Source organism: Somniosus microcephalus, chromosome 31 (assembly GCF_052327205.1).
Source record: "Somniosus microcephalus isolate GS21.2 chromosome 31, FLI_Smic_1.0, whole genome shotgun sequence".
Taxonomy (NCBI): domain Eukaryota; kingdom Metazoa; phylum Chordata; class Chondrichthyes; order Squaliformes; family Somniosidae; genus Somniosus; species Somniosus microcephalus.
The window spans coordinates 13,683,780-13,700,222 of record NC_141017.1 but is presented as its reverse complement, the minus strand read 5'-3'; the positions used below and the strand labels follow the sequence as shown (position 1 = coordinate 13,700,222).

The 16,443-nt window shown below is 47.3% G+C and overlaps 1 protein-coding gene across 3 annotated transcripts in view; it reads right to left on the bottom strand.

The window, feature by feature from the left end:
- Positions 1 to 16,443, bottom strand: part of gmip (GEM interacting protein) — a 146,624-nt gene that overhangs the window by 43,491 nt on the left and 86,690 nt on the right. For all 3 annotated transcript variants that reach the window (XM_085971542.1, XM_085971543.1, XM_085971544.1), the window contains 3 exons: positions 14,711 to 14,836; positions 1,740 to 1,804; positions 296 to 406 (listed from right to left, as the gene is read on the bottom strand). In XM_085971542.1, the coding sequence (XP_085827668.1) occupies positions 296 to 406; positions 1,740 to 1,804; positions 14,711 to 14,836 (302 nt within the window). The remainder of the gene's footprint in view (positions 1 to 295; positions 407 to 1,739; positions 1,805 to 14,710; positions 14,837 to 16,443) is intronic.

The following is a 16,443-nucleotide window of genomic DNA, read 5'->3' as shown; positions in this document are numbered from 1 at the left end:
CTGGATCATTAGTCCAGGCTTCTGGATTACTAGTCAAGTAACATAACCCAAGCTACCGTTCCCTCGGCATAAGGAAGAAAGGATTAGAAGGATATGCTGATAGGGTGAGGTGAAGAGGGGTGGGAGGAGGCTCGTGTGGAGCATAAACACCGGCACGGAGCAGTTGGGCCAAATTCTCTGCTGTAAATTCTATGTCAAAGGCTCAGGCAGTGAAAGACACTGGTCTCTGAGTGACACTAGACCACCTGCCCTAACTGTGGGAGGTACAAGCGAAGCTAGTCACCAAAGTCCTTACCTGGATGTATTTATTGTGCTGCAGTGAAATCCTGGTTTTAATTGTCTTCTGTCCATGTTGGATGTCATGCTGTAGGGCCACCGTATAGATGTATTGGAAAGGCATGAATTTCTGTCAGAACAAGGAGGCGATGAGTCATCCGTAAACATCTTAATAACTCCCTACAAGCTCCAGAATCTTTGATACGCCACAGTATTCTGAACGATTTACCCTGGCGAGACTGAAACACAAACTCTATCTGTTCTCAGGATATTCGCTCCATTTTACTGTTCAAATGCTGAGAATGTCTTTGTCAGACCTCGGATTAGGGAAAGGCCCCACTGCCATGTACTGGCGGGGTGGAGTTTATTCTCTGCAGAACCGGCAAATTAGCCGCCTCGTGTCTGCTTTTAGAAGATCGTGGGTTACATACATAGAAACATAGAAGATAGGAGCAGGAGTAGGCCATTCGGCCCTTCGAGCCTGCTCCGCCATTCAACGAGATCATGGCTGATCATCCAAACCCTAGCACCCGGTCCCTACACCGACAGCCATCCCACCCAAGCCCTATCGCCGTAACCCCGTAACCCCACATATCACGGTGGCATAGTGGTTAGCACTGTTGCCTTACAGCGCCAGAGACCCGGGTTCGAATCTGGCCTCGGGTGACTGTCTGTGTGGAGTTTGCACATTCTCCCCGTGTTTGCGTGGGTTTCCTCCGGGTGCTCCGGTTTCCTCCCACGGTCCAAAGATGTGCGGGTTAGGTTGATTGGCTATGATAAAAAAAAATTGACCCTTAGTGTTAGGGGGATTAAATACGTGGGGTTACGGGGATAGGGTGGGATATGTGTTGGTGTAGGGGTTACGGGGATCGGGTGGGATATGTGTCGGTGCAGGCTCGATGGGCCGAAATGGCCTCTATCTGCACTGTGGGGTTTCTGTGATTCTGTGATTTAATCCCCCCTAACACTAAGGGTCAATTTATCATGGCCAATCAACCTAACCCGCACATCTTTGGATTGTGGGAGGAAACCGGAGCACCCGGAGGAAACCCACGCAAACACGGGGAGAATGTGCAAACTCTACACAGTCACCCGAGGCCCAATCCGGGAGTTGAGCATGTTATCCAGACTAATAGCCAGTACATTTATTCTTGGTGCTGTTGTTTGAGGGAGGAATGTTGGCCAGGACACTGGGAGAACTCCACCGCCCTTCCAATAGTGCCGTGGGAGTTTTTTTTTACATCCACCAGGCAGAAGGGGCCTCGGTGAATGTCTCATCCAAAAGACGGCACCTTCACCAGTGCCCTCCCTCGGGCTTTTTTGATTCAAGCGGCAAGAGAGCTACTAACGGAACCAAGCTGACCTTGAATCAAATAAAGGGGGAGGAGGAACACTGCCTCAACAGACCTAAAACAACCTACTAAACACAACAGTGTTCTACTTTATACCAGGGAACACCTTACCTCTTGGTTGATCATATTTTTGGCTGTTTCAGCCATTTTAATTATGTTCTTCGAGAATTCAATCTCTGTAAAACAAGGATATCGTTAGGGAAATGACATCACTCATAGACATTTATGGAAGGAAATAAATTTCCACCTATTTCTGTTCTAGAGTTACATTATAAGGAGAGAGTGGGGGCTGGGATGGGGTCAGAAGCACGTATAAGAGGCCAGATAGTTCTGTGACCGAGAGCCATCAGCATACAAAGAGCCGGAATAAAATAGAATGTAGTAAGACATACAGTGGTACGCTCCCCAAGATTACATAGAATTAACAGCACAGCAATGGCCATTCGGCCCCACTGGTCTATGCCGGTGTTGTGCTCCACACAAGCCTCCTCCCACCCTACTAGCAATGTTCCCTTTAAGCTGCATGGCCGCGTAGCACTCTTCGGGTCCCACGCAGCCGGTGAGCTAGCTTTTAAATTGAAAAAAACACGCTTGCGAGGAATTTTGAATGGGCTGCAACATAAGAAATAGGAGCAGGAATAGGCCACTCGGCCCCTCGAGCCTGCTCCGCCATTCAATAAGATCATGGCTGATCTTGGGCTCAAAGCCACTTTCCCACCCGCTCCCCATAACCCTTCACTCCCTTATCTTGTAAAAATCTGTCTATCTCCACCTTAAATGTATTTAATGACCCAGCCTCCATGGCTCTCTGGGGCAGAGAATTCCACAGATTTACGACCCTCTGAGAGAAGAAATTCCTCCTCATCTCAGTTCTAAAAGGGTGACCCTTTATTCTGAAACTGTGCCCCCGAGTTCTAGATTTCCCCACGAGGGAAAACATCCTCTCTGCATCTACCTTGTCGCGCCCCCTCAGTATCTTATATGTTTCAATAAGATCACCTCTCATTCTTCTAAATTCCAATGAGTAGAGGCCCAGCCTGCTCAACCTTTCCTCATAAGTCAACCCCCTCATCTCTGGGATTAACCTAGTGAATCGTCTCTGAACTGCCTCCAATGCAAGTATATCCTTCCTTAAATAAGGAGACCAAAACTGTACGCAGTACTCAAGGTGTGGTCTCACCAATACCTTGTACAGTTGTAGCAGGACTTCCCTGTTTTTATACTCCAACCCCCTTGAAATAAAGGCCAACATTCCATTTGCCTTTTTGATTACTTGCTGTACCTGCATGCTAACTTTTTGTGTTTCATGCACAAGGACCCCCAGGTCCCTCTGAACTGTAGCATTTTGTAATCTCTCTCCATTTAAATAATAATTTGCTTTTTTATTTTTCCTGCCAAAGTGTATAACCTCACACTTTCCCACATTATACTCCATCTGCCAAACGTTTGCCCACTCACTTAGCCTGTCTATATCCCTTTGCAGGTTCTTTGAGTCCTCTGCACAACTTGCTTTCCCACCCATCTTTGTATCATCCGCAAACTTGGTTACATTACACTCGATCCCTTCATCCAAGATATTAATACAGATTGTAAATAGTCGGGGCCCCAGCACTGATTCCTGTGGCACCCCACTAGTTACCGTTTGCCAACCGGAAAATGACCCATTTATCCCGACTCTCTGCTTTCTGTTAGTTAGCCAATTCTCTATCCATGCTAATATATTACCCCCAACTCCGTGAGCTCTTATCTTATGCAGTAACCTTTTATGTGGCACCTTATCGAATGCCTTCTGGAAATCCAAATACACCACATCTACTGGCTCACCCTTGTCCACCCTTCTCATTACATCCTCAAAGAACTCCAGCAAAGGGGCCACGCGACTCAAAAAAAAATTACAGAGAACATTGCCTCCCAGCATACCCTTCTATTCCTTTCTCCCTCACATACTTAACTAGCTTCCCCTTAAATGCATCAGAAATATCTTGAGTTTATTCACCAAATGATTAGCCACACAGGGCAGAAGGTACCAGCTGTCATCCCTGGTCTGTGACGAGTTACTGATCTCATTTGTGGTGACAGTAGGTATGAAAATTGGCCTCAGTGCCCTGGGTTGGAGGGGTAAAGAGACAAACTCAGCCAGGGTTCCTGATTACTATCCAGTGACCTCTCCCACGTTGGGCAGGAAGGTGTGAGGATGTTGGGCGAGGACAGAATCACCCTTAATAGGCTTGGCTGTGATGTTCACTATAGTCAAAGAGCCTACCAGCCTTCACTGTCTGAGCTCAAACATGAAAACTGGGGAGGGAGGAGGTACAAGAACATGAACAATTATTTTGTATCAGTCTTTACAGTAGAGGACACTAAGAATATCCCAACACTGGACAAACAGGGGGCTCTAGGGGGGGAGGAACTAAATACGATTAAAATCACTAAGGAAGTGGTACTTGGTAAAATAATGGGACTCAAGGCGGATAAATCCCCTGGACCTGATGGCTTGCATCCTAGGGTCTTGAGGGAAGTAGCGGTAGGGATTGTGGATGCATTGGTAATAATTTTCCAAAACTCACTGGACTCAGCAAAGGTCCCGGCAGATTGGAAAACTGCTAATGTAACACCCTTATTTAAAAAGGGTAGTAGGCAGAAGGCTGGAAACTATAGACCTGTTAGCCTAACATCTGTGGTTGGGAAAATGTTAGAGTCCATTATTAAGGAGACAGTAATGGGACATTTGGATAAACATAATTTAATAGGACAAACTCAGCATGGTTTCATGAAGGGGAAGTCATGTTTAACAAATTTGCTTGAGTTTTTTGAGGAAGTAACATACAGGGTGGATACAGGGGAACCAGTGGACATAGTGTATTTAGACTTCCAAAAGGCATTTGACAAGGTGCCACACAAAAGATTATTGCTCAAGATAAAAAATCACGGGATTGGGGGTAATATTCTGGCGTGGGTGGAGGATTGGCTATCTAACAGAAAGCAGAGAGTTGGGATAAATGGTTCGTTCTCAGATTGGCAACCAGTAACTAGTGGTGTTCCGCAGGGGTCAGTGCGGGGTCCCCAACTCTTTACAATCTATATTAACGATTTGGAGGAGGGGACCGAGTGTAACATATCAAAGTTTGCAGATGATACAAAGATGGGACGGAAAGTAGTGAGTGAGGAGGACATAAAAAACCTGCAAAGGGACATAGACAGGCTAAGTAAGTGGGCAGAGATTTGGCAGATGGAATACAATACTGGAAAGTGTGAGGTTATGCACTTTGGCAGGAAAAATCATAGAGCAAGTTATTATCTTAATGGCAAGAAACTGGAAAGTACTGTAGTACAAAGGGATCTGGGGGTCCTGGTGCACGAAACTCAAAAAGTTAGTATGCAGGTGCAGCAAGTGATTAAGAAGGCCAATGGAATGTTGGCTTTTATTGCTTGGGGGTTGGAATATAAAAACAGGGAGGTATTGCTGCAGTTGTACAACGTATTGGTGAGACCGCACCTGGAATACTGCATACAGTTTTGGTGTCCATACTTAAGAAAAGACATACTTGCTCTCGAGTCAGTACAAAGAAGGTTCACTCGGTTAATCCCGGGGATGAGGGAGTGGTCATATGAGGAGAGGTTGAGTAGATTGGGACTCTACTCATTGGAGTTCAGAAGAATGAGAGGCGATCTTATTGAAACATATAAGATTGTGAAGGGGCTTGATCGGGTGGATGCGGTGAGGATGTTCCCAATGATGTGTGAAACTAGAACTAGGGGGCATAATCTTAAAATAAGGGGCTGCTCATTCAAAACTGAGATGAGGAGAAACTTCTTCACTCAGAGGGTGGTAGGTTTGTGGAATTTGCTGCCCCAGAAAGCTGTGGAAGCTACATCATTAAATAAATTTAAAACAGAAATAGATAGTTTCCTAGAAGTAAAGGGAATTAAGGGTTACGGGGAGTGGGCAGGAAATTGGACATGAGTCTAGGTTCGGAATGGTCATGGCCCTGTGGGTAGTGGAGTGGGCCCAGGGGCCGTGTAGCCTTGTTCTGCTCCTACTGTGTTCTAATTCTGTGTTAGATTTCAGGAGATGGTTTTATTCCTGTTCCTGGCTGGGGTGGAGATCGCATTTACAGAAGGTAAGTACTGTAGAAAATATAGGGACAGAGTGATCTCCTGGAAGAATTTCGATTGCCTAGATGGGTCGGAGAGGAATTTCCCAGATATTTTTCTCCCAAATTGGCCATTGGGTCTTTATCTGGTTTTTCGCCTCTCCCGGGAGATCACATGGGTTCGGGTGGATGCAGAGTGATAGAAGATTTGAGGTTAGGATCAGATCAGCCATGATCTTATTGAATGGTGGAGCAGGCTCGAGGGGCCGATTGGCCTACTCCTGCTCCTATTTCTTATGTTCTTATATGTTCTTATGAGGGAAGGGCCCAAACCCAGCGAGAACAGGCACAAAGAAGTACAGAAAAAATCCAGAATTACTCACCCCAGGTAAACACACCTCCCCAATCATTCCCAGGTAAACGCCCACATCCCATTGGAAAATATACTCCCATCTCCGAGTCGCCCCCATGTAAACATGCCTCCTCCGTCATTTCCGGGTAAACAAGCCTACCCCAGCCCCAGGGAAACACGCGCCCCTTCTCCCCTGCATCCTGATCGCTTCCAGGTAATCATCCCGTCAGGATGTCAGCACATCCGCTTCCTCACCACCCCGTCAACCAACATCAACCGCGGTGCCAGAGGCCAGCTGGGCCAGCCTGCCCTGGAAGCATTGCTGTCTGCAGCTCGGTCCTCAGGGGCTTGTCCACCCAGAATTCACCCACCATAACCATCTAAACAGCAGCCTTCCCCAGCTCTGCTGAAGCCACTGGGGGAGCATCTCATTTGAGTAGTAGAGTTAGTAAACTTTCTTTTAAGAAAAGCACTGTGGGTCCATTACTTGGGTGATAAAAGAATTCACTACAATATTATTTTGTATTCAGTATCACCACAATCACACACCAGTTAAATACTTCTGTTGACAAAAGCTGTTGGCTCGTCTTTTGGTGTCCTGATAGCTACAGGAGACAGTCTACTATGCCCTGGACACAAGGGAAACCAGCCACTGCTGCAAAATGCATAGAATTTACAGCAAACAGGGCAGTCGGCCCAACATTACATCTTTGAGTATAGATTCCATTATCTCTCCTAACACTGATGTTAAGCTAACTGGTCTATAGTTCCCTGGACTTGTTCCATTTCCCTTTTTAAATATAGGAATAGCATTAGCTGTCCTCTAGTCCCCTGGCAGTACCTGTATACCATTTCCTAGTGAATTTTTATTATAAATATATAATAGCGCCTCCACTATCTCTTCCCCAGCTTTTTTTAGTACATGTAGCTGTAATGCATCCGGACAAATTGCTTTATCCTCTCTAAGTTTAATTAGTTTACCAATTATCTCTCCCACCGCCCATCTATCTTAATTGTCTTGACACCTTTTTTGATCTCTTCTTCTAATGTCATGTCCACCCCATTAGTCTCCCTGGTAAATGCCATTTCCTGTGAGTTTATCTTGTGCATCCATAGTGGCCCTATCTCTATCCTGATTGTCCTTTTGTTATTTATGTGCCGGTAGAGTACTTTATTTATTTTTATATTCTTTGATAGTTTAATTTCATAGTTCCTCTTTACTTTCCTAATTGTTTTTTTGACTTCTTTCCCAACCTCTTCATATTCCCTTTTGTCATCCCCTCCTTTGTTGTCTATTTACTTAGTCTATGCCTTTTTCTTTAGTTTGAATTTTCTCCTCAGCTCTTTACTAATCCATGGTGTTTCATTATAGAATCATGGAATAGTTACAGCACAGAAGGAGGCCATTCAGCCCCTCGAGCCCGTGCCAGCTCTCTGCAAGAGCACTTCAGCCAGTCCCACTCCCCCGCCCTTTCCCCGTAGCCCTGCTAATTCTTTTCCTTCAGGTACTTATCGATTGAATCTGCCTCCACCACCCTTTCAGGCAATGCACACCAGATCATAACCACTCGCTGAGTAAAAAAGTTTTTCTTCATGTCGCCTTTGGATCTTCTGCCAATTACAGGAAACTTTGGTTTATCCGGAGGTAGTATGTCCGGAAGCCTCGATCTACCGGCAGAAATCAGGAGCCGTTTTGTTAGGTTTTTTTTCTTCTCGTGGCTTTGTTTTCAACAGTCGGGCTCTGGAAAGTCTCTCTGAAGCTGTTGCTAAGCTACAGAGATGCTTCCAAGGTACGGGCTGACTATTTACAAGCTGTTGCTAAGCAACAGTGTTTGTTGTCAGATACGGAGATGCCCGTATGCTTCAACATTAACGCTGGTGTGTCCGGCAGTTTTGATAGATCGGCAACAGCTCGGTCCCATCGGTGCCGGATATCACAAAGTTTCCTGTACCTTAAATCTGTGTCCTCTGGTTCTTGACCTTTCTGCCAATGGGAACAGCTTCTCTCTTATCTACTCTGTCTAGACCCCTCATGATTTTGAACATCTATCAAATCACAGAATCACAGAAACCCCACAGTGCAGATAGAGGCCATTTCGGCCCATCGAGCCTGCACCGACACATATCCCACCCGATCCCCGTAACCCCTACACCAACACATATCCCACCCTATCCCCGTAACCCCACGTATTTAATCCCCCTAACACTAAGGGTCAATTTATCATGGCCAATCAACCTAACCCGCACATCTTTGGACTGTGGGAGGAAACCGGAGCACCCGGAGGAAACCCACGCAAACACGGGGAGAATGTGCAAACTCCACACAGACAGTCGCCCGAGGCCGGATTTGAACCCGGGTCCCTGGCGCTGTGAGGCAACAGTGCTAACCACTATGCCTTCTCTCAATCTTCCCTGCTCTAAGGAGAACAACCCCAGCTTCTCCAGTCTATCCACGTAACTGAAGTCCCTCATCCCTGGAACCATTCTTGTAAATCTTTTCTGCACTCTCTCATCCTTCCTAAAGTGCGGTGCCCAGAACTGGACACAATACTCCAGTTGTGCCGAACCAGTGTTTTATAAAGGTTCATCATAACTTCCTTGCTTTTGTACTCTATGGCCTAAAAATTCGGTTGCTTTGCGCCCTAAGAGGGCGCTAACGGGGGGCGCAAAGCAACTAGCGCCTGGGCCTTTGGTACACTATGTCCGATGGGGTCAGGGGGGCGTACCTGCGGCCGGGGTGACGCAAATTAATGGAGAGGTGCCGGGCGGCCAGTTTTGTTGCTGGTCGCCTGCCAGCAGCTGCCTCCTCTGCCGTGCCCGGCCTCCTCTGCAGCGCTCCCGTCGAGTGCCAACTACGCTCCGTGAGCCCAGCACTTCTCTCGAGTGCCGGGCTCCTTTGCCGGCATTCTGACCCCTGGTGGCCCAGTTGGGCCCCGGGTCGCGTCACGCTAGGCCCCTCCCCTTTAAGGAGAGGAGGAAGGCCTGCAGTACCGCGCTGCGGCACGTAGCGCCGTGATATTCACTCGCAGCGCCCCAAGAGGGAGGCGGGGCGCTTCCAGTAGCACTCCGCTTCCCTCTTAGGGCGCTACCGGTGAATGTCGGCCAAGGGGGCACTAATGTTTTGGGGACGCTGGTGAAGTTAGCGCTCCAAAGGGGGCGCGACTCAATTTTTCCCCCATGCCTCTGTTTATAAAGCCCAGGACCCCGTATGCTTTTTTAACCGCTTTCTCAACCTGCCCTGCCACCTTTTATGATTTGTGCACACATACCCCCAGGTCTCTCTGTTTCTGCACCCCCTTTAGAATTGTACCCTTTAGTTTATATTGCCTCTCCTCGCTTTTCCTACCAAAATGTATCACTTCGCAGTTCTCTGCGTTAAATTTCATTTGCCACGTGTCCGCCCATTCCACCAGCCTGTCTATGTCCTCTTGAAGTCTATCCCTATCCTCCTTACGGTTCACTATACTTCCACGTTTTGTGTCATCTGCAGATTTTGAAATAGTGCCCTGTACACCCACGTCCAAGTCATTAATATATATGAAGAATAGCAATAGTCCTAGTACCGACCCCTGGGGAACACTGTATACCTTACACCAGTCTGAAAAATAACTGTTCACCACTACTCTGTTTCCTGTCACTTAGCCAATTCCGTATCCATGCTGCCACTGTCCCTTTTATTCCATGGGCTTCAACTTTGCTGGCAAGCCTATTACATGGCACTTTATCAAACGCCTTTTGAAAGTCCATGTTCACCACATCAACCGCATTACCCTCATCAACCCTCTCTGTTACCTCATCAACAAACTCAATCAAGTTAGTTAAATACGATTTGCCTTTAATAAATTCATGCTGGCTTCCCTTAATTAATCCACACTTTTCCAAGTGACTGTTAATTTTGTCCCGGATTATCGTTTCTAAAAGTTTCCCCACCACTGAGGTTAAACTGACTGGCCTGTAGTTGCTGGGTTTATCCTTACATCCTTTATTGAACAAGGGTGTAACATTTGCAATTCCCCATTTCTCTGGCACCACCCCCGTATCTAAGGAGGATTGGAAGATTATGGCCAGTACCTCTGCAATTTCCACCTTTACTTCCCTCAGCATCCTAGGATGCATCCCATCTGGTCCTGGTGACTTATCTACTTTAAGTAGAGCCAGCTTTTCTAGTACCTCCTCTTTATCAATTTTTAGCCAATCCAGTATCTCACCTACCTCCTCTTTCACTATGACTTCTTCCTTGGTAAAGACAGATGCAAAGTACTCATTTAGTATCTCAACCATGCCCTCTACCTCCATGCATAGATCTCCTTTTTGGTCCCTAATCGGCCCCACCCCTCCTTACAACCTGTTTACTATTTATTGGCTAGTTTGTTCTTGTTTTCTAGCGGAATATATTTCTCCTGAACTCTATTGATAACCTTTTTAAATATTTCCCACTGCTGTTCTATCTGTGTTTGTCAATATTTTTTCCCAGTTTATCTTCCCTATTTCCATTCTCATTCCCTCAAAATTAACTTTTTTTTCCAATCTATTACTTTGGTCTGTGTTTTACTTATATCTTTATCAATCATTATTGTAAACCTCATTATGTTGTGATCACTATTGTCTAGATGCTCCACCTCTTGTCTTATCTGCTCCATTTCCCATTAATAGATTTGGAAGTGATATCTCTCTTGTACTGGGTAGGAAAGGAGTCCTGTACGCACTGTAAAAACTCCATTCCCTTTTCCCCTTTCCCTACCTATTCATGCCAGTTTATTAGAGAGTAATTGAAATCTCCCATGATTATTCTTTCTTTTACTCATTTAAAAAATTTGTTTTCATATTTCTTCCACCACTTCCCTTCCAATATTAGGTGGTCTGTAGAATAACCCTATTGGCGTGATTGATCCCTTCTTATCCTTTATCTCAATCCATATGGATTCTATTTCTACCTTAATGTCTCTTTTTTTCTACTGCCATTATGTTATCTCTAATTAGTACAGCTACCCCCCCTTCCTTCCCTATTCTACCTAAATATTTTATAATCTCCAATATTTAACGGCCAGTCCTGTTCTTTATGTAGCCATGTTTCAGTTATCCCTACTACATCCCAGAGCTCCATCATTCTGGCTGTTAGCACCCATCGCAAAGATAATGTACTGGGCTGCTCTGGCAAGGTGGGCATTAGGGACCTGTTTGATGCAGCTGTCTGCTGCAGACTGGGAGGTGCGGGTGTTAGGCAAGGCCTTCAGTGAGCAGCTCCGCTCACCTGCCTTCTAACAGGCCCAGTAGCTGCTTATCCCGATTCTTCAGGCTGCTGATGCTGCTCCTCCATGATAAGCAGCGAGTGCTTAATGAGGGCAGGTAACGGCAAAACAAAAATCAAATCAGCAAACTGGAAGCTCAGCACTGCCTTGGAAATCCACAACTCACAATGGCACACAGATCATAATGATCCGAGTGCCTCTTTAAATTCAGTTTTCAATCATTGTCTTTGCAATGCTGCTAAGTTTTACGTTGTTAAAACCACATCGGGATCCACATAACATCATCAGACCTTATTTGTATTCATTCTACACTTCAAAAGTACTTCATTGGTTGTAAAACACTTTGGGATGACCGGGGGGGGGGGTGGGAAAAGGTGCTACAGAAATATAAGCTTTTTCTTTCTTTATTCATGAGGCACCCTCTGCTTTCTGGTGGGTGCATGTGTAACCTCAGTCAGCTGCAGAGTAAAAATAGTGGCCGGCAAGCGCAGACAGGTACAGTCGATTGTCCCGATTTTAACCGCTTAGCTGACCTAAATTCGGGGCCAAAGTCTCTCCTCATAACTCAGACCTTTTGCACTGCTCTGCCTCCAGAACGTGAAAGTCTCCTCAGTGTCTCAGTGACCAGAACTGGACACGGTGCAGTCTGACCAGAGCCCTGTATATTTTGATCACTGCCTCCTCTGACTTGTATTCTACAACATCAGATTTTGATGCAATTCAACATCCTATTGGCTTTGTTCATCGCTGCTGTACATTGGTTGAACATGTTGGCCTGGAATTTCATTCACGCCCATTTTCAGGTGCAAACTGAGCGGCGGCAGTCACCATCGCACCTTAATGAATAGGCGAGGGAACCACACAATAAAATAGTCCTCTTGTGTTATCAGGAGGCGACTGGTGAACTAGCGACACTGGTCGCATCCCGAGGCAGTTCGCCTTTCGCGGTGTGAAGCAATACTAGCCAGCTATGACGTTGGCCAAGGACCTATGGTGAGTCCGGAGTGGAGGCAACTGGAAGGGGGCAAGCACAGGCCCGCAGCGGACCGTAATATTAAGTTGGTGAAAGAAAGAAAGCAAGACTTGCATTTATATAGCGTGTTTCACGACCTCAGGACGTCCCAAAGCGCTTTACAGCCAATGAAGTACTTTTGAAGTGTAGTCACTGTTGTAATGTAGGAAACGCGGCAGCCAATTTGCACACAGCAAGTTCCCACAAACAGCAATGTGATAATGACCAGATAATCTGTTTTTAGTGATGTTGGTTGAGGGATAAATATTGGCCAGGACACCAGGGAGAACTCCCCTGCTCTTCTTCAAAATAGTGCCGTGGAATCGTTTATGTCCACCTGAGAGAGCAGATTAACATCTCATCCGAAAGACGGCACCTCCGACAGTGCAGCACTCCCTCAGCACTGCACTGGAGTGTCAGCGGAGATTTTTGTGCTCAAGTCTCTGGAGTGAGACTTGGACCCACAACCTTCTGACTCAGAGGCGGGAGTGCTGCCCACTGACACACGGCTGACACTGCTTCTCCTGGGTCTACATTCAGGTAGGTTTTAAAAACGCACCTATGTGATTTTTCCGTGGCCTCCAGTGGTCCCTTTAAGGACCAGTGGTTGGGCTCCTGTAGAAACAAAAAGCTCCTGCCTGAACTTGCATAGCACAAGCTCCAATGGTTTTTTTTGCCCAGTTTGGCAGATGGATCCTCCACAACAGGCACAAGACCCTTCTTTGCACATTTAAATTGGGCCAGTACTGCTTTCAGGCGGCCGCCAGGGATGCCTGAAAGCAGCATCGTCCAATATGGTGTCAGCTGTGTCACCGCCTCATAACAGCCCAAGATCCTGGCATGCAATATTGGACCCTTTCGCGCCTGAAAAAGAGACACTGAGCAATCTGAGTGCTAGGCCATTGAGTCTACTGAGACTCCTGGTTCTATTTCAACTTCATCCTTAGTTATTTCTTCACCCTTCATAGAATGTGTGTGTGGCCTATAGATAATGTGTGTGGCCTTCAGAGAATGTGTGTGGTCTATTTTTCCTTCCTATGTGCAGCACTTTATATTTGTCTATATTAAACATCTGCCATTGTTCAGCCCACTTACATATTTTGTCCACCTTATGCTGTAATTACTGAGCTGCCTCCTCAGATTCCACTGCCCCTCCCAGTTTGGTGCCGTCTGAAATTTTGACCACTTTGCACGGAGTTGCTGAAGCATACAAATTAGAAAGGTTTGCAGTTCCAAACTTGAGCCCTAGGGCAGCTCACTCAGAGCCCACCTCTGTGTTTTTCCTTCCCCCACCCCCCCACCAAAAAACACAGGTAAAGACGATCCATGCCCCTCTTCCCCCCATACTTTGAGGAATGCAGTATTGCTTACCTTCGAGTGACACTGCAGCAATGATAATGTTAATTTAGAGCTGGCATAAATCCAACACGGGCCGACAGGCCATCAAACAGACTAAGAAACACGCAGTCCCAAAACAGGGAAACACACCCCAAGAAGGGAACAAGGACAGAGTGTGCAGACGGGGACCAGCTCAATGTTGAGCTGTGTGTTTCAGACGATTTTCGCTCCTTGGAGGCCGAGTTCATTTGACATCCACCCCAGTGTTATACAGTGACAGACTTGTACCCACCAGTATTGTACCCGTGTTATACAGTGACAGACCTGTACCCACCAGTACTGTACCCCAGTGTTATACAGTGACAGACCTGTACCCACCAGTACTGTACCCCAGTGTTACAGTGACAGACCTGTACCCACCAGTACTGTACCCCAGTGTTACAGTGACAGACCTGTACCCACCAGTACTGTACCCCAGTGTTATACAGTACAGACCTGTACCCACCAGTATTGTACCCCAGTGTTATACAGTACAGGCCCGTACCTACCAGTACTGTACACCAGTGTCATACAGTGACAGACCTGTACCCACCAGTACTGTACCCCTGTGCTATACAGTGACAGACCTGTACCCAGCAGTACTGTACCCCAGTGTTACACAGTGACAGACCTGTACTCACCAGTACTGTACCCCAGTGTTACAGTGACAGACTGTAACCACCAGTACTGTATCCAGTGTTGATACAGTGACAGACTTGTACCCACCAGTACTGTACCCCCGTGTTATACAGTGACAACCCAACTCCGTGAGCGCACCCCACCCTGAGAGCGCACACCCTCCTCAGTAATATCCACTCCGAGAGGCCCGCCCCCAGTAATACCAACACCGAGAACCCCCCCTTGTAATACCGACTCAGAGAGCACACCTCTTCTCCCCTTCCCCCCCCCTTCTCTTCCCCCCCACCCCACCCCAGTAATACTGACTCCGAGGGCATGGCCCCCACATGGCACAGCACCTTTACCATCACACCACTCACCCGCAGAGTTCCGCCTCTCCATCCATAACAGCAGGTCCTTTGTGTACTTCACCCAGAACTTGGCGTACAGCAGGGCTGACTCGACACCCTCTTCACACTTCACCAGCATTCCATCAGCATCATCCACTGCAGAGAGAGTGAAGGGACACGGGATCATGAGGCTGGACGAGCGACACGCGGCTAGTTACACGCAGACCCCAACAGGCAGCTACAGGCCCCTCGACGAGTCTGACCTTGTCATCAGGAGATTAACAGCACTAAGTAGCAATGTCGCGATGACTGTCAGAGGGAGGATACTGAGGAAAGGATTAACTAGCAGGCTGTCTACAAAACACATCGAAAGAGAGACACATACAGAGTGTCAGAGACAGTGAGTGAGAGAGAAATCAATGGAGATAGGGAGGGAGAGAGACACTCATTGTATTTGAGAGACAGAGAGAGAAACAGACAGGGAGAGAAACGCAGAAAGAGAGCGAGCAATAGCAAAAGGGAGCCTGATGCATACAACGTGAGAGTGAGACAGAGACACAAGGGCCCATGTTGACTCCCGGCAGGAGCAAAGGGTAAACCCAGCCAGGAGTGACAGTCAGTACCATAAATGTTATATGTGGTAAAGGAGAGAAATCGGGCTCTACACTGCCCCATCAAACACTCCCAGGGCAGGTACAGCACGGGTTAGATACAGAGTAAAGCTCCCTCTACACTGTCCCATCAAACACTCCCAGGGCAGGTACAGCACGGGTTAGATACAGAGTAAAGCTCCCTCTACACTGTCCCATCAAACACTCCCAGGGCAGGTACAGCACGGGTTAGATACAGAGTAAAGCTCCCTCTACACTGCCCCATCAAACACTCCCAGGGCAGGTACAGCAGGGGTCAGATACAGAGTAAAGCTCCCTCTACACTGTCCCATCAAACACTCCCAGGGCAGGTATAGCACGGGTTAGATACAGAGTAAAGCTCCCTCTACACTGTCCCATCAAACACTCCCAGGGCAGGTACAGCATGGGTTAGATACAGAGTAAAGCTCCCTCTACACTGTCCCATCAAACACTCCCAGGGCAGGTATAGCACGGGTTAGATACAGAGTAAAGCTCCCTCTACACTGTCCCATCAAACACCCCCAGGGCAGGTACAGCACGGGTTAGATACAGAGTAAAGCTCCCTCTACACTGTCCCATCAAACACCCCCAGGGCAGGTACAGCACGGGTTCGATACAGAGTAAAGCTCCCTCCATACTGTCTCATCAAACACTCCCAGGGCAGGTATAGCACGGGTTAGATACAGAGTAAAGCTCCCTCTACACTGTCCCATCAAACACCCCCAGGGCAGGTACAGCACGGGGTTAGATACAGAGTAAAGCTCCCTCTACACTGTCCCATCAAACACTCCCAGGGCAGGTACAGCATGGGGTTAGATACAGAGTAAAGCTCCCTCTACACTGTCCCATCAAACACTCCCAGGGCAGGTACAGCATGGGTTAGATACAGAGTAAAGCTCCCTCTACACTGTCCCATCAAACACTCCCAGGGCAGGTACAGCACGGGTTAGATACAGAGTAAAGCTCCCTCTACACTGTCCCATCAAACACTCCCAGGGCAGGTATAGCACGGGTTAGATACAGAGTAAATCTCCCTCTACACTGTCCCATCAAACACTCCCAGGGCAGGTACAGCACGGGGTTAGATACAGAGTAAAGCTCCCTCTACACTGTCCCATCAAACACCCCCAG